Below are 19,100 nucleotides of genomic sequence, written 5' to 3' on the forward strand. Positions count from 1 at the left end.
GCAGTTTGGCTTTTTGGCTGTCCTGTCGCATTTAGGTTTTGTTTCATTATTAATACGTTGAGAGCCCCAATAAACAGATTGTGGGAATGTGGGCTTGTTTTTGCTCCTGAAATACCCCTCTCAGCAGTTTTAGAAGTAGGCATTTGGAAACTTTTAAAAGAGCCATGGCACAGTCCAGTCATTCCCCTTCTCTCTTCCCATAGTGTACTGTCATTCTCCACTATTTTTGTCTATTAAATGAAAGTTTCTTAGAAAAAAAAAAAAAAATACAAAAGCTGTCACTGGGGTGGTACCCTTTCAAAAGGTGCATCTTTGTACCTAAAGAGTGCATATTAGTACCTCAAAGGTGCATATTGGTACCAAAAGTGTACATATTAGTACCTAAATGGGTATATATTAGAACCTTTTTAAAGGGTATCGTCCCAGTGACAGCGTTTGTACCATTTTCTCTGAGTCTGAGAACAATGAATTTAAGAATAAATGGCCAGGGAACATGAGAACAACTTCATAAAAGAGTAAGGGGCCGTTCACACAGAACGCGTCTTTGCGTCTAAAAACGTGAGACGCGGCGCTCAGGAGGCGCAGCATAGAACGTGAGCGTCTCGAGACGCACCTTTGAGTGATGCAATAACGACAATAACAGAAATAATAGAAATAGGCAAACAGCAGAATTGACAAATACAAGTTTTGACATGGAAAAAAAGAAAATAAGATAATAACAAAGACTATAGAATAACACAAGACGTGTGACTCGTATTGTTTTGAATGGGAGAAAGTGTAACGCACAATATGGCGGAATAACTCCCGCCTTCTAAATAAGAGCTAATCGCCGACTGGTAAAGTCATCGCGTCACTTCATGGCCGTTAGAATCACCGGTTTCTATAGAAACAGTCAGACACGCGCTTCCGAAGAGACACGCATTTAGGTCTGCGCATGCGCATTAGCTTGATCCAGCCTGAAAAATAGTTTTTTTTTTTGTCATGATTCGAGTGTTTAGAAACTAAATTTATGAGCCGGTTGTTGTTAGATTTCATTGGTGATTTCAAATATGAAATGTAATCGTATGGTTGGCAAACAGTTTTGGAGAATTTGATGTTTCCCCATTCAAAGAGATTGCATGATGCCCAGGATGCCTGAGAGGCGTTTCAAAGATGGCCGCCAAGTGAAATGACTTGTCTTAAAGGGACTTTGATAATAATAAGTGCCTCCTCCACCATGTTGCCATTATACAAAACAAAAAAAAGTTTCAGTCATGCCAACTCGTAATGCTTGCCCTGCCTCCAAATTTTTCTGATTGGTCCACTGTTTTGGAACTGACATTGGCGCTGCATGTAAAAGTTGTAATTCTTTTAACTTGAGACGGTGTCTTAAAAACGCTGCGCTCATGTGAGAGGCGCTGCAAAAGTCGTGAGATGCGAGCGTAACGGTCATGCACGTCCGTCAAGCACGTTTACATAGAAAAACAATTGGAAAGTAGCGCATTGGAATAGAAAAACGCCCCTAATCCATCTAAATGTTATGTTACACATAAACTACTCTTCTTGTAAGGATTCTTTGATAGAAAGTTCAAAAGAACAGCCTTTATGTGGAACAATAATCTTTTGTAACATTCTAAATATCTTTATTGTTATTTTTGATAAATTTAATATGTCCTTGTTGAATAAAAGTATTCATTTATTTTAAAAATCTTTCTGACCTCAAACTTTTAAATGGTAATGTATAATATTATTGTTTTTGTGTCTGTATATTTCCAGCTCCAAGAGTACCATGGTACTACCATGGTAAATGTTAGTATTTTTTGAGTATTGAGTATCAAAAATACCATTGTATGGTATGTGAGTAACTAAAATACTAGCGTTGGGTCATGATCAAGGTTGCCAGGTCTGCGTAACAAAGGTAGCCCGGTTTCTTCGTCGGGTGGCTGAATTCTCCATTGAACTTGTGCTTCTGTGGGGTTGTTTTGAGGGCGTTGGAACTTGGAGCGCCGATATAGTATGTACGGGGGTGGAAATCAACCCGCAGAAAGAAATGAAAACCTGCAGAAACAGCTTAAATGTAGCCCTTGGCAACGCTGGTCAAGATGGATGACTAGTGTCCAACAACTGACTAGTTGATTTGTGAAGTCAGCTTATACATGTTTTAAATTTAGTTTAGCGGTGATTTGTTGATTTGCATGTTAACAGTGATTTTTGATGGTCAGCATAGTAAAAATCACTGAAAAGTTGGATATTTCAATTCAATATGTAATATTGAGTCACTTGGATTTATTGATGATTAATATGTAATCCTAGTTACTGTGTATTTAAAACAAATTCAGTGTACTTTTACAGAAATCCGTTTCATTTACTGTATATATGACTGACAAATATGCATCACATTTTATTAGTTTAATGTTAAAACTGTGTAATCCAAATGAGTGGAAATGTTATATGCAATTCAAATACACATATCCTAAATTTAGGTCTAAATGTTTTTTGTTGTTGTTGTTTTCTGCTGTCACCTATTTCACTCTGCTGCATTCCTTCTTGCCGTTTTGGAAACATGGGAATGTGTGAACATTACCCTAATGCACACATCAGATTAGGGTCAGGTCAAACCAGCCTAATTTCAGCACTTCCCTATAAGACCAACCAGTCAAATTTGCAAAAATTTGGTATGTAGAATATATGAAGTATCATGGTATTATTGGCTGTCTCTTTGGTCTGCTGCTGTGTGCTTGAATTTCAGGATAATTCCCCTTTGAAAAGGTCTCATCAAGCTTTCTCTCTGTTTCTTTCTGTCGCCCACATCACAGTCTGTTAGCAGCACAGCCTTGAGTTAGGTGTTACTATGACAACACTCACTAAAAAGAGCGGGAAAGCATTGTGGAGTCATTCACTCTGCTGACACTTCTGCTGGTCTTATAATGGAAGTTTATTTACTTGCGGGCGGTTGCTTTACAGTGTCAGTGTTTGCTTTGAAGGTGTCTGTCAGTTTTCACTGTTATACGTTTAATAATAATAATAATAATACATTTTATTTGTATTGCGCCTTTCTTACACTCAAAGCGCTACAGCAATAAAAACAACAATAAAAGAAACAACACTACTCCATAATGATAATCACAATAATAACAACAGTGGCAACAATAACTGTAAAATTATAACTTAAAAGCTTCACTAAAAAAATTTTTGAGTAAATTCTTAAAACAATCAAAAGATGGAGCATTCCTAATAGGAAAAGGCAGAGAATTCCACAACCTGGGAGCAATACAAGAGAAAGACCTCCCTCCCATAGTTTTAGATTGCATTCATTGCATTTCTGAACAAGAGACCTTGTCATTTAATGATACCTGTTTGTATACTTTTTATTAACCGTACTCTAACGTTCACAGACTCACTTTCGCTTTGTGTCCTGATTATTCATATGAATGTGAAAAGGGTTTTATAGCACTGATGTGTACTTTTTTAAATGACATATAATGAGAACGAGTGTTTATCTAAGTGAACGAGTGTTTATCTAATGTCATCGATATTAAATGTAACTTAAATGTAAATTTACTATGAGAACTCAAAGCTTCCTTCTCAGTCCAAAAAGACCATTTATTAAAACCAAACTACAAAAATGACTCAAAAAACCAAGAATATCAACACAGTTGCATTATATGCTGTTTCCCCAATGTTGAATAAAAAAGCAACTTGCATTTTAAAAAAGTAGTCATTAAATGCTATGCATTTCAGTTTATCTTTTTGCTGTTTGTTTCAAACTTTTTCCCTTATGTAACTATTATTAAATTAATACTTTTATTCAACAAGGATGCATTAAATTGATCAAAAGTGGCAGTAAAAATATTTATAATGTCACAGAAGATTTCAAATGCTGTATATATAAAAAAATGTATCATCAGCAGTTAAAAAAAATATTTAGCAGCACAACTGATTCAACATTGATAATAACAAGAAATGTTTCTTGAGCAGCAAAACAGCATATTAGAATGATTATGTGACAATATAGACTGGAGTAATGATGCTGAAAATTCAGCTTTGCATCACAGGAATAAATTACATTTTAAAATGCACAAATATCGAAAAAACAGCATTAACTGTTTTACTGCATTTTGATCAAATAAATGCATATATATATATATATATATATATAATATATATATATATATATATATATATATATATATATATATATATATATTATATATTATATATATAATATATATAATATATATAAAGTATCAGACCATCTTTTAATTTTAATATTTGTCTTTTAATTTTTCTCAACAGTCACTTCGAGAGGAAAAGCAGATCTATGAGAAGGAGCTCATGAACTTGCGTGCCAAATATGAAGAAGACACTGCTCACTTTAAGGATACCCACAGTCGGGCGGTGGAGGAGCTCTCCAGGAAGCACCGGGCCGCTCTGGAGAACACCCAGAGCGTCTCAGAGAAAGAGAAGAACCGCCTCCTGTCCGTGAGTGAACTCTGTCACAACACCCATCGCTGTCAGCTGTGGCCACATACAACTTTTTGAACACTCTCAGAGCTGTCCTGTAGAGACATCAGCATGACTGCACTTTAGACGTCAGGTTCAGACTGAAGAGTAACTCGCTGACTAGCGTCAGTTATAGAGGTGTCACCTTGGGAAAGAACAGGAAGTTCCTTTGAACGCAAGTGGAAGATCAGGGAGAACAACTGTAGCAGGTTGGAAATTGGAGAATGTAATAATTTGACAAACCATATTTAAAATGTATGAGTTAAAAAAAAAAAATCAATTATTAGCATTTATTTATAACCACACAAGGGTCCAGTCTGTCTGCTGAGATAGGACTGTTAAACAGAGACCGTACATTTATGAAGACAGAGAATGGGAGTGTTGGTTTAGCATTTTTTCACACAAGTCAATCACCTTTATTTATATAGCGCTTTTTACAATGCAGATTGTGTCAAAGCAGATTTACAGTGATAACTAGTATATAATTTTGGCTGCACAGAAGCTCTTAAAGAAAATGGTATCATTGTCCATCATAAGTAAATTGAGTATTGATTCATTCGGTTGTAAGAAACAATAGTTTTTAATTTAGTAAATGTATATCAGCACTGGAGTAAACAGTGATGTCATCATCCAGCTCAGTTCAGTTCGCATTCAATGGTGTCAGTGCAGGCAGATCAAAACACTGCTGAATATCAAATGTCAAGTGTCCCCAACTAAGCAAGCCAAAGGCGACAGCGGCAAGACTGCACTCACACACGCTCCTAAAAACAATAGAGAAAAAGCTTATAATTAGTGGTTGACTTATATATTGCCGATATATAGTGGCCGATATTTGAATTTTTTTTTAAAAAAATCGTTTTCGGCCGATAAGTTTATCTGTTTGGCCAATGTGTCAGAAGCGGTCAACGATCACATCACTGTCAAAATAAAAGTCCTGCTTCTCACACATCGACCAAACAGATAAACTTATCGATACCGATATTTAAAAAATGACAAATATTGGCCACTCTTCCTTTTGAGCGCATGTGGAAGATCAGGGAGAACAATTGTAGCAGGTTGGGAATTGGAGAACGTAATAATTTGACAAACCATATTTAAAATGAATGAGTTTTGAAAAAACAATTATTAGTATTTATTTATAAGCACACAAGGATCCAGTCTGTCTGCTGAGATAATAAGCAGGTACAGATATGGATGGAAGTTGATCTAAAATACTGTCGTTTTAGATGTTGTGATACAAAGCTATTTTTTATAAACTGATGTTTTTGTTCGTTTGTTAGTTAGTTCATTTATTATTATTAAGGGTGGAAAGAGTACTAAAAAAATATACTCAAGTAAAAGTACCATTTGTGGCAAGGGGAATTCCAAGGGGAGTCCAAGGTTTTCGTCCAGGATATCCCTGTACTTGGCCGCATTCATCTTTCCCTCAATTGCAACCAGTCGTCCTGTCACTGCAGCTGAAAAACACCCCCACAGCATGAAGCTGCCACCACCATGGTTCACTGTTGGGACTGTATTGGACAGGTGATGAGCAGTGCCTGGTTTTCTCCACACATACTGCTTAGAATTAAGGCCAAAAAGTTCTATCTTGGTCTCATCAGACCAGAGAATCTTATTTCACACCATCTTGGCAAACTCCATGTGGGCTTTCATGTGTCTTGCACTGAGAAGAGGCTTCCGTCGAGCCACTCTGCCATAAAGCCCCGACTGGTGGAGGGTTGCAGTGATGTTTGAGTTTCTACAACTTTCTCCCATCTCCGACTGCATCTCTGGAGCTCAGCCACAGTGATCTTTGGGTTCTTCTTTACCTCTCTCACCAAGGCTCTTCTCCCCCGATAGCTCAGTTTGGCTGGACGGCCAGCTCTAGCAAGGGCTCTGGTCGTCTCAAACGTCTTCCATTTAAGGATTATGGAGGCCACTGTGCTCTTAGGAACCTTAAGTGCAGCAGAATTTTTTTTGTAACCTTGGCCAGATCTGTGCCTTGCCACAATTCTGTCTCTGAGATCTTCAGGCAGTTCCTTTGACCTCATGATTCTCATTTGCTCTGACATGCACTGTGAGCTGTAAGGTCTTATATAGACAGGTGTGTGGCTTTCCTAATCAAGTCCAATCAGTATAATCAAACACAGCTGGACTCAAATGAAGGTGTAGAACCATCTCAAGGATGATCAGAAGAAATGGACAGCACCTGAGTTAAATATATGGGCCCTATTTTAACGATCTAAACGCAAAGTGTGAAGCGCACGGCGCAGGTGCACTCAGGGCGTGTCCAAATCCACTTTTGCTATTTTAACGACGGAAAAACGGTCCGTGCGCCGGGGCGCATTTTTGAAATGGGTTGTTCCTATTCTCTCAATGAGTAATGGGCGTAACGTTCAATAAACCAATCAGAGTGTCATTTCCCCTTCCCTTTAAGAGCGAGATGCACTCGCGCCATGGCGGATTTCTATTTACATGCCGGAATTTGTTGGCAGAAAAGCTGAACGCTTTTCAAGCGAAGAAACTGATCTGCTCGTGTGCGAAGTTAAAGCGCGCGAGCAGATCATCTACAGGACAAGCAGGATATAACATTATATATATTATATAATTATATATTATATAACATATAACATTATAAAATACACTGACTTATTAAACACACCGATTCAACTGAGGAGTTCAATGAGTGATGTTTTGCTGAAATTACCTGTTAAGTGGCCAGTCAATCTTTCAGTCGTCTGCGTTGGATGCAGGCTTTCAAATAGCTCCGCGCGATCAGTCAGTTAATGTGTGTGTATTGGCAAGATTGTTCAATTAATTAGCCAGTTTCGTTCATCATTATAAGTAGTAATAGGATGAATTGAAAATAGGTATCCTAATTCTAATACACACAATGACTATTCATCATTACATTTTTATATTTATGTAGCCTACACAATAATATTCTTTTACACTGTAATCCTTTTGTTTTTAATATTTGGCATATTTGTGTGATGCGCATCCCTGTGTGTAATAAGCAAAGTCAACGCGCACTGTGGACGCGCCCAGAGGTGCAGTTTCTACCAACGCGCTCTAACAAAAAAAATATATTACTGCCTTTAGACTTTAGACCAGGTTTGAGTTGGTCTATGGCGCAGTCTATTTTCAGCTCCTTAAAATAGCAATGCGCCGGCAATGCGCCTGAACACACCTCTTTTTTAGACCAGCACGCCCATGGGCGCACTAACTGGCGCAAATGAATTTACTAATTTAAGGACGAGGCGCTGAACGGGAAAACGCGAACGGCGCCGGACGCAAACTAGCAAACACACTTGCGCTGCGCCTTGCGTCGCATTGCGCCGGGTGTATTATAGGGCCCTATGAGTGTCACAGCAAAGGGTCTGAATACTTAGGACCATGTGATATTTCAATTTTTCTTTTTTAATAAATCTGCAAAAATGTCAACAATTCTGTGTTTTTCTGTCAATATGGGGTGCTGTGTGTACATTAATTTTGGAAAAAAATGAACTTAAATGATTTTAGCAAATGGCTGCAATATACAAAGAGTGAAACATTTAAGGGGGTCTGAATACTTTCCGTACCCACTGTGCATGTTTAGATGTCCAGATATTGGATATGTATCTGATTTAAAACCACATTTGCAAAAAAAGGATCTCATTATTACACGTGCAACAAATTCTGATCTGGAATTTTTGGTGACTTGAACGCAGCCTAACATATCTTACACTTAAATACATAACTACTAAGTTGTTAAAAAAATGCATCTTTTTGGTCATGTCTTATCTTGCCTTGGGCATTAAATGAACCAGAACTGCCACTTCAAATAAAAAAGCAGGTGCATTATGCCTCTTAAAGCTCCAGAATTTCTAAAGAACTAGAGAATAAATATAGTTTGTGGAACTTTAGAAGACTCTCCGATGTAAACAGGCTGTAAAATACATTTTGTTTTTTAATCATAACTAGTGGTCCATAAGCATTCTCATGTGATCGGGTTGAATTTCACATACAGCACAGTGAAAATGACATGAATATGGCATAGTGGGAAATTGAATATAGCACATAGTTTGAAATCAAGAGTTTAAAGTTTATGGATCATGTGCGTCCAGTGACAGCAGAACTCTCCTGTCTGCATTCAGTTCGCACAGGCCGACCGTTACACGCAGAGTAAATGAATGCACACTTGTAGATCTCAGAAGATCTCACGGCTGAATTCAGTCATATTTTACATTTTTTAAATATCGGTATCGGCCAATCAGTATCATCCCGCTTCTGACACATCGACCAAACAGATAAACTTTAAAAAATGCCAAATATCGGCCGCTATATATATATCAGCCTTGGTGATGTATAGATCGACCAATAATTATAAGCTAAATCCAGTGTTTAAAAAACGCTAAACCAATAGAGAAACAGAAAGGGAAAGCGCAGGTGCTTCAGCTCCAGGAGGTTTAGTAGAAAGGAAGAGTACCCAGCTTGGCTTCCTTGCTTCGTTAGGCACAACAGTGCAAATTCATCTCTCACACATTCTCACCTCCGTCCTTCCTCCATCTCACCCTCTCCACCCTGCTCAGGGTGTACCAGACAGGACACACTTGATCTTTATTGATTTAACAATAAAAGGCATAACTGTTATTTCCCTCATCAGTGGAGACAGGTTCATAAATAGCAAACGTAATGACTAAACCGTCTGTTTTGATTTCAATAGCTGATAGCATATGAAATGAAAGCATACAAAGCTGCACGGAATTGACTCAGTCAGAGCGCAATCTGTCACCCTCCCTCAAAATAGGCAGCTGCCAGCAGGCCAGCACATCCACATCCAAACAGTTCACAACAACTTAATCTTTTTGTAATTATAAATCACACATAACAGATTGTTAGCTGAACATAGCAGAGCAACAGTGAGTTATTTCTGTTTACTGCTCAGATATCTTCCCAGGGTGTGCATTCATTTTTAGCTCACTCAAGCCAAAGTCTAAAAAAGACGTTGAGATTAGTGTTTTTAATGTTTGTTTTTATTGTTTTAATGAAAGAAGTATTTTATGCTCACCAAGGCTGCTTTTATTTGATCAAAAATACAGTAAAAAGTATTATTGCAATTTAAAATAACTCAAAAATAACTTTTAAAGTGTAATTTATTCCTGTGATTTATTCCAGTCACACGATCCTTCAGAAATCATTCTAATATGCTGATTGGGTCCTCAAGAAACATTTCTCATTATTATCAATGTTGAAAACAGTTGTGCTGCGAAATATTTTTGTGATAACCGTGATGTATAGAAAGGGGGGGGGAATCCATTTTTGAATATAATTTTTCATTTATGTTATTTGTAACCATGTAAACTTCTTTCCTGAAACTTTTTAATGACAGTATTAATTTCTGTAAAAAAAAAAATAAAAAAATAAAAAAATTGTTTTGAATGGTTGTGTATGTGTGGATAATGTATAATAGTTAAATAAGTATTAAAAATAAGTATTAAAAAAATTATGCAAAACATTATATGTGAAAAATGTACTGTATAAATTACTGTAGATATATAGAATCACATCTAATAAAAAAGTTTGTAAATATATAAATCGGTGCTGTCATATCGATAAATCACAATTAATCACATCTAACATAAACTTTATATATATATATATATATATATATATATATATATATATATATATATATATATATATATATATATATATATATATATATATATATATGTATAATATATAATATAATATATATATATATATATATATATACATATATATATACATATCGTTACAGCCCTATATATATATATATATATATATATATATATATATATATATATATATATATATATATATATATATATATATATATATATATATATATATATATATATATATATTAGGGCTGTAACGATATGTGATATGAAATCGAAATTGTAATACGCAGGTCCACAAACCTGTATCGCGATGTGAGAAGGCAGAATCGCGACACACCCCTTCCAACTCCCAGAGTTATCCTTCCTGTCCAGATCCAATGCTACCACATTTTTAAATTACTATAAGTATTAGGGGTGTAACGATTTATCGTAGATGGTGTGTCTCAATCAGATCTCTAGTTCAGTAAGTGTTTCGGGCACACATTGAATCTTGCAAGCAGGTTTAAACGTTTCTCATGTCAGTCTCTTGCATGATCGCGTGAGAAAAGTCGTGGCTTTCTTTCACCGCAGTGCACTGCAACAGCTGTGCTCACAGTAAAGCAAAAGACGCTTGCGATGCTTTGCTTTCAGAAGTTCTGTGGGGCCGTTCACATATTGCATCTTTTCCGCGTGCAAGTCAGTTATTATTTTCAAATGTAGCTGCGCGGCAGGCGCGCTCATAATGGGATCAACGCAGTCGCAACGCTCATGCAATTCTCTACTTTTTTTTTTTTTTTTTTTTTTATTGAAACAACAGTAGGGGAATACAAAGACATTTGAATATATAAAAAAAAATCAAAATTCTGTATCTTATATCACAAATCAATCATGTTTCTATTACATTAAGTATCCTTTTCAACAGTTTAGATGTCTTAACAGCTTTTCGATTGTTCTGTATTGATGTTAGAGAGTCATAAAAAATTTTCAAATCAGTGGAAAATAGTCTACTATTTGGTACAGTCGATATACATTTTGCTTTATGTATATGATATTTTCCTAATAGAATAAGAAGTTTAACTATATTATCCATTTCCAATAAACCAGTATCACAATCCATAAACAAGACCATTACATCAGTTATAGTGACAAACTTGTAAAATAAGTCAAAAAGAAATATAGAAACTTGGGACCAAAATAATTTTGTATAATTACAATTGAAAAATAAGTGTACAATTGTTTCAGTTTCTTCTTCACAAAAACTGCATAGTGGCGAAAACCCTTCTTTAAATTTACTAATAAAATTGTTACATGGATAATATCTATTTATTATTTTAAAGTGAGTTTCTTTGACTTTGTTAGGAATTACAAATTTATTTATATCTGACCACAAATTATGAAAAACAAGGGAGTGATAATCCTGTTTCCACCTCACTATTGCCTTAGGTGAAACACTTTTTTCTTTGATTAATATTTTTCTGATATACATATTATTAAATTTTTTATCCCTAATGGAAAGGCCCTCAACAGTCAGAGCAGGAAGAGAACCAATTACAGGATTATACATCTTTTCGTTTTTTATAAGATAGAGTAGTTTTGGTGAGATACAATGAATGAGTTTTAAATATTCTTTAAAAGATATATTTGTCCCAAGATATTTAACTATGTCATTATAATTATATAAGTCACCTGACTGATTTATTAAATCTGTAACAAAAATTAAGCCTTTGTTAAACCAATCATTCCAAAAAATTGTTTTGTTTTTGAATAATATATATTGGTTGTTCCAAATTACACAGGAATGGGGAGAGAAATTATGTTTGTAGACTAATTTCCAGGCATTCAAAACCTGTTTGTGAAAATTGGACAACTTAATTGGGAGTTTAGTACATTTAAAATCACAGGTAAGTAGAAAATTAAGACCACCACATTCTTTGAAAATTAAATTGGGAATAAAGAACCATGGAAAGTTGTTATCACAAAGACAGTGCTTGATCCAGTTAATTTTAAATATATTATTGATAGTGTCAAAATCTAAAACATTTAGTCCTCCTTCTGATAAACTTCTGATTATAGTTTTCCTTTTAATATACTCCGTCTTGCCTCTCCAGATAAATTGAAATAAAATTTTATCAACTGCAGCACACATTTTGGAATCTACATAAAGAGACAATGCAGGATATACAAGTCTGGAGATCCCTTCAGCCTTGGAGATCAATACACGACCTTGAATAGATAAATTTCTTTGGAGCCAACAGTTAAAAATATTTCTTGTTTTTTGTAATCTCTGCGAAAAATTCTCTGTGATTCTCTCTGAGGCTGATTTACTAATTACAATACCCAAGTATTTAACTACCTGTTTAATCTGTATTCCAGATATACATGAGTCTTCTAGTTGGTGTACAGCCATAATCTCACTCTTAGATTGATTCACAGAGAGACCTGAGGCATCAGAGAATAATTTGAGTGCCTCCAGAATCACAGAGACCTGATCTTTGTTTTTCAAAAATAAACAAGTGTCATCAGCAAGTTGACTTATAGTTAAAGTGAAATCTCCTATCTCAATACCTCTAACTTGGGAGCAATGCAGAGTGTAAAGATTTAATGTTTCAGCTGCTAATAAAAATAAAAACGGGGAAATAGGGCATCCCTGTCTAATGCCTCTTCGGATAACAAAACGAGAAGACATACCACCAGATAAAGAAACACTACTTGAAATATTATTATAGAATGTGTGCATCATATTTGTAAAGGTTGGGCCAAAACCAAAGTGATTAAGGGCCTGATACATGAAATTGTGCTCAACGGTATCGAAAGCCTTACAAAAATCTAAAAACAAAATAAGAGCTTCCTTGTTTACTAAATCTGAGTAATCTAAAATGTCTAACACCAATCTAATGTTATTTGAAATACTTCTTCCCTTCATAAATCCAGACTGTGTGACAGATATGATTTCCTCCAAACAAGGTTTTAATCTGTTGGCAAATAGAGATGCTAATAATTTGTAATCCGAGTTAAGGAGTGTGATTGGGCGCCAGTTGTCTAAGTGCAAAATGTCTTTATTAGGTTTTGGAATTAGTGTAATTACTCCCTGTTTCATAGATTCTGTAAGTTCCCCATTTACTGCACACTCATTGAACACATTCAAAATAAACTCTCTAATATCTTCCCAAAAAACTCTGTAAAACTCAAAAGGTAAACCATCGGGTCCTGGGCTTTTGTTAAAAGGTGTTTTTTTAATGATATCATCCAATTCTTTCAATGACATTTCCTCCTCACAAAGGTTTTTACTATCTATACTTATACAAGGGGTGAAAGGTTGTATCTTGTTAAAAAATATATCGCTTAAATCAGGGTTAAATGATGATGTATATAGTTTTTGGTAAAAGCCTGAAACAGATTTTGAGATTATTTTGTCATCTGATATAATAGTGTCATCAATATATAAAGAGGAAATTTTTTTAAGTTCGGCTCGTTTTTTTTCCAAATTGAAAAAGTATGAAGAGTTTTTTTCTCCGGCTTCTAGCCATTTGGCCCTAGATCTAATGAAGGCCCCTTTAGCCTTTTCTATATAGAAGGTGTCTAGTTTTTCTCTTAATAGGTATAAACGTTCCTTCTCTGAATCATTTGGATTGGCAAGACAAGTAATATGGTTAATTTCTTTTAAAATAGATTCAAATTGTAATCCTTTTGATTTTAGAAGATCTTTACTAAATTTTATAGAAAACTTTCGACACTCATATTTAAACAATTCCCAATTTAAGGTATGAGAAATATTAGTATTTTTTTTAAAAGAATCAATTATGCCTTTAATACCCAAACAATAATTAGAATTGTGTAATAAAGAGGTATTTAATTTCCAATACCCTGGTTTCCTAAATGAGTTACAGTTAAGGTCAGAAATTTCTAACTCAATACCCGAGTGATCAGTTAAAGGTGCACTGGAAATAGAACATGATTTAACAGAAGAAATCAGACTATCAGATATTAGCCAAAAATCAATACGTGATTTTTGTGTCAAATCAGATTTGAACCAAGTAAAGGAAGAGGAAAAGTCATTATGTAATAATCTATGAATATCTACCAACGAGAGACTGGAACATATATCACTAATTATTTTGTTAACAGTGGTAGTGCTATATTTTGGAGGAAATCTATCATAACATAAGTCAGGAGCCTCATTAAAGTCCCCGCCCATAATTAGCGATGTAGATGGGTATTTTATTTTTAAAGTTATTAATTTGGATGTTAAATCTGTAAAGAGACAATTATTAAGACTGGATCTGTTAAAGCCATAGACATTAGCCAAAATAACAATGCTTTCCCCAAACTGGATAACAATAATTAACCATCTGCCTTCATTCGAGCAATGTGATTCAAGTACAGTGTAATTAAAGTGCTGATTAAATAAAATCATAACCCCAGCAGAATTATTGGAACCATGACAGTAGATAATTTTACTCCCCCATTGATTGGACCAGAAACTTTCATCTTTCACACATGAATGCGTTTCTTGTAAAAAATAGACATCTCTGCATTTTGATTTACAAAAAAGAAATAAAGCTTTACGTTTGGTTAAGTCTCGGATTCCCCTAACATTGAGTGAAAAACAATTCAACTTAAATGACATAAAAGAACAAACAAGAACTTGTAACCAAAATCTATTGTTTAGTAAATAAAGATAAAACTTCTTAACGGATTGAAGTAGAAAAAAGTAAGTGCAACACTTAACCAGACCTCCTCACTGTAGTAAGAACCAGCTTAACATTTCTCTAGTCTAGGTTGGAACCCTAACAAGAAACAATTCCCATGAGGATGAAAAACCTCACTACAGAATATTAAAGTCACTGTAAAGAGTCATTATATGTTGTCCACTGTAATTTTCTTCCCGTCGATGATGGCAGCTGAACCCTGAAACCCTGCACGTTTACCTTCCAGTCTAGCTTGGTTCACGAGTGGCCACAGTTTATTTCGAGCTTCCCTTGCGCGTTGTGTTAAGTCCTCCGTTATCCTGATAGTCTTTTGTTTGAGAATTTCGGAGCGCTTCGCGTCGGCCCAGATGAGGTCACGGTGCGTGCGAGAGGTGAACTGCACAATAATGCGACGAGGCTGAGTAAGTCCTTTCTTCCCAAGCCTGTGGGCCACGTCGATGGAAGACTGGAGAACATCTGCTAGACATGGTGAAACTAAACGCAATATTTCTATCACAGCCATCTTTACATTTTCACCTTCCACTTCAGGGATACCAGCAATCCGTAGGTTCCACCGTCTTTTGTATGCCTCCAATTCATCCAGCTTTTCCCAGAGTTGCTTGTTTTCAGTCTTTAGTGACGTAACTTGGTCCTTCATCGCACTGGAGTTAGTAACGGCAAGATCGGCCTTATCAGAGATCGCGTCCATTTTAGTTCCAAGTTCAGAGATGCGGTTTGAGTTACACGAGACAGAATTTTCAATTGCGGTTAATTTCTCTAAAAAATCGTCTTGTTTTTTCCCTAGTTTCTCAATTGCTTCCAAGAGAACTGCATTTGATGGTTCTGTAGTGTGGCGTCGCATCTTCGATTGTGGACTCTTGGTGGGAGTATCAGGTAATAAAGTTGAAAGAGCAGCTTTATCCTCCTGCACAGGTGCCGTTACGTAATCATGCACACGTTTCACTGCTAAAGCATCTTCCATTTGTTGCGATGAGGGAAATAAATTTTATGACGAGACCGAGCCGAACTGTTATAACCGATAGAAAGTGTCACATCTCAAATACTAACTACTACTAGCAGGCTAATTTCCAAGAAAGTGCGTATAGGAAATATCCATCATCCTCAAGAAAAATAAGGGTTCTTAATTTTGTCAGATTAATATTTAACACTGTCTACTCACATGAGGACAAGTTAGATCAAGAATTGCACAAAATAAGTTTAAGAGCAACTAACAACACGACTTACACAGGCGCCATCTTGGCCCCGCCCCCCCGCAATTCTCTACTTATTAAGCCGCCTTTCCACTGCACACGACATTCGCATCCGATTGTCGCATTTCGCCCCCTAGCGGCAGTCGCACGGAACTTAGAAATTGGTAGTGAAGCAACCGTTACCCTCGGCTTATTCCAACCCAAGCAACCACCATGGTAAACTGAACGATTTTAATGAATGTAACGTTAATGCATGTATGAATATATCCATACAAAGCAAATGACCCTCAATACATTTGAAATAAAAACATACTAGTAGATTTTATAGAGCTTCAACGTAAAAATTTATTTAATAATCATAAAATATCTTTTTTTGTTTTACATAATTATTGATAACCACCATTTTAAAGAAATAGTGTTTATATAATAACGTTAAAGTGTTAAAATATTGGTAATTCTAACTTCGTGCTCATCGTTTTGACTAGAGTACATCATATCCGGTCGGCCGGTCGCATACGGTCTAGCCGCAGAAGTTCAAATATTTCAACGCATCTGAAGCTCAAATCGGATCCGAAATTTCCGCATTCGCATATGATCGGAACTCCACGCAGCCCCCGTACTACTCTCCATTGGAAACGAATGACTTCCGGTCCAACGGCTGTCGTTTGTCGTGTGCAGTGGAAAGGCGGCTTTAGAATGCTGCAAGCGCACCGCAGGTCGTGTGACAAGAATCAACCGATCAGCTATGGCCTTTCCGTAACAAAACATCAAAAGCTCAGCCGAACAGCTGATCATAGCTGTACATGGTGGTTTTTATATCTTATCTCCATCAATATATCTCGTAGTAAAACTAACGCAAGGGCTAGAAATCATTTATCTTTTGCAGAAACATCCTGATCCTTTTGGAGAGCTCAGTTCATGGTTGCATAGCAACGACAGACGCCACGGGAGCGCAAGTGCTTTGGAAAGAAGAAGCGGTGCGGCCACGTATTCCACGCGTTTTCAGACGTGATATGTGAACGGCCCCTATTCATAATTATTAGTTCATGTTAAATTTAACATTTTTTTTTTTCAGTGACAGACAGCCATATTCAACTGTTAATTTGAATACAGAAGGTTTTTATTAAAATTTTATATTTATTTATTTTATTGAAACGTGATCTTGTATGTACAGCAAGGAAAATTATTGAAATTTGTTCATGTTTTTTTAATAAATCTTGTTTGAATTTCAGTTTCATTTTGTTCAAAATATCGTGACAATATACATAAATATAGTGTGAATATTTTGTGTCAGGACCAGTGAAAACTTTGGCAAAACTTTGATACTATTGACCTTTTCATGCAAATGCAAGCAGTGTGGTATCCTAATAATGCACATAGTTTCAAAATACTCAATCGTATTTACATTTCCCATACTTTTAGAATGTAGCATGCATGCTAATAGATCTAATTTTCTCACTTTATCTCATTCTGAAAAGTTCCCTCCATGTTTACAGAGATTACGCCTACCCAAAGCCGGCCTGCTCCGCCTTTATCACCTGCTGTCAAACCCGTATGACCCTTCAGCAAACTTTTGTGCCGGTGGACATCACCGGTGATGCCGCAGCGGCAAGCAGTTAATCACATTACAGCATGGCTGCTTTGAGCTTATCGCACCGACGCTGTAGCTCCCGCCACTCTCAGAAATGGAAATGCGGTTTGAAAAATTGAGGCGCAGATGAATAATCAATGAGAGTGGCCTCTGTTAGAGTGTGCCGCTGACTCACAGCCTTGTACAGAAGCAGCGTGACGACCATGCTGACGTCCTATTTTAGAAGAAGCCTAGGGCCCTTCCACTCTCTTTCTCTTTCTTTATCTTTCTTTTCCAGAACGCATTCGGTTTCTAGTGTGTGTCCATAGTGGGTTTGTTAACTCACTACTCTGATGACAGACCTTGTGGCATTAGAAGAATCTTTATTTTGGAAACCTCCACGCATCGCATGTGTGCGATTGTATTTTATGTTTTCTGCGAGGGAGATCACAACTGGATTTTACTTTATTTGACATGGATCACAGCATTTTTACCATCTTAACACGTGTCTTATGTCACTGAGGCAAAACCAGGACTCTCAAGAGGTGCCATTTGCATATTAGTGTGCTTTGAATTGGGGATGGAGTGAATTATGCACACCTGCCGGCTATACTGAGCGCTCAGCCCATTTGCTCGTCTGTGCTAACCATCAATTTTTTAAACAGGCGTACTTAAGACCTCTTTCTCCTCAAGGCCCACGCGCCCGCATACGCACAGGATTTTCACTGCCTGTTCTTTTAGATGATGTGTATATGAATATGCACAGAAATGAAGCGACGTGGGTTTGATTCGTTGTGGACTTCACTTTAATCAATATGTGCAAGGAGCGTGCCGCTGCTCTTCGAGATAAGCAGGAAACATGATCTTGTCACTTTCATCTTTAATTTATCAACATCTATTGCTCTGCTATTTCTTTTAATGTATGCTAGGATATAATTATGCATTGTTCAGAAAGTTAACAAGGTTGACAGTTTTAGATTTAGTTTTAATTTACTATATTTACTCTATATATATATATATATATATATATATATATATATATATATATATATATATATATATATATATATACAGTGCACAGCATAAATGAGTATACCCCTTCTGAAACCTCCGAAAAAATTAGTACACCCTCCTAAAAGTAACTAAATGCAATGAAATTAAAATGTTCTGGTGTAAGTTTAAGGCAATGTTTGATCAACAGGTAAGTATGTTGAACCAAAACATTTAAAGAGAAGTAATTTCTTGACAATTAAAAGTGTTATATAGTCCACTGAATCATTCTCACACTTAATGCTGACAACAATGGAACAACTTGGGAGAGAACTGGGAGATTTATTTCTTAGCATTTCTTTCATTTAGTGATGAGGGATTTTTTTGCTAGACAAAGAGCAGGAGAAATACCACGTGAGTGTCTCAGAGCCAGCAAAAGCTATGAATAGAGTGACTGTTTATCTCACAGAGTAAGATGCAGCCTGCAGAAATGACATGCATGGTGGTTGTTCTCACTGGAACTACCTACTGTAGCCAAAGCACAATAAAGTCAGTC

General features: G+C 36.1%; 1 protein-coding gene across 1 annotated transcript in view; it reads left to right on the forward strand.

The window, feature by feature from the left end:
- The window catches only part of fam184ab (family with sequence similarity 184 member Ab), a 161,764-nt gene that overhangs the window by 63,342 nt on the left and 79,322 nt on the right, over positions 1-19,100 (forward strand). The window contains exon 6 of the mRNA XM_067383181.1: positions 4,276-4,461. Coding sequence (XP_067239282.1) covers positions 4,276-4,461 — 186 coding nt within the window. The remainder of the gene's footprint in view (positions 1-4,275; positions 4,462-19,100) is intronic.

This window comes from Chanodichthys erythropterus, chromosome 4, assembly GCF_024489055.1.
Source record: "Chanodichthys erythropterus isolate Z2021 chromosome 4, ASM2448905v1, whole genome shotgun sequence".
Classification (NCBI taxonomy): Eukaryota; Metazoa; Chordata; class Actinopteri; order Cypriniformes; family Xenocyprididae; genus Chanodichthys; species Chanodichthys erythropterus.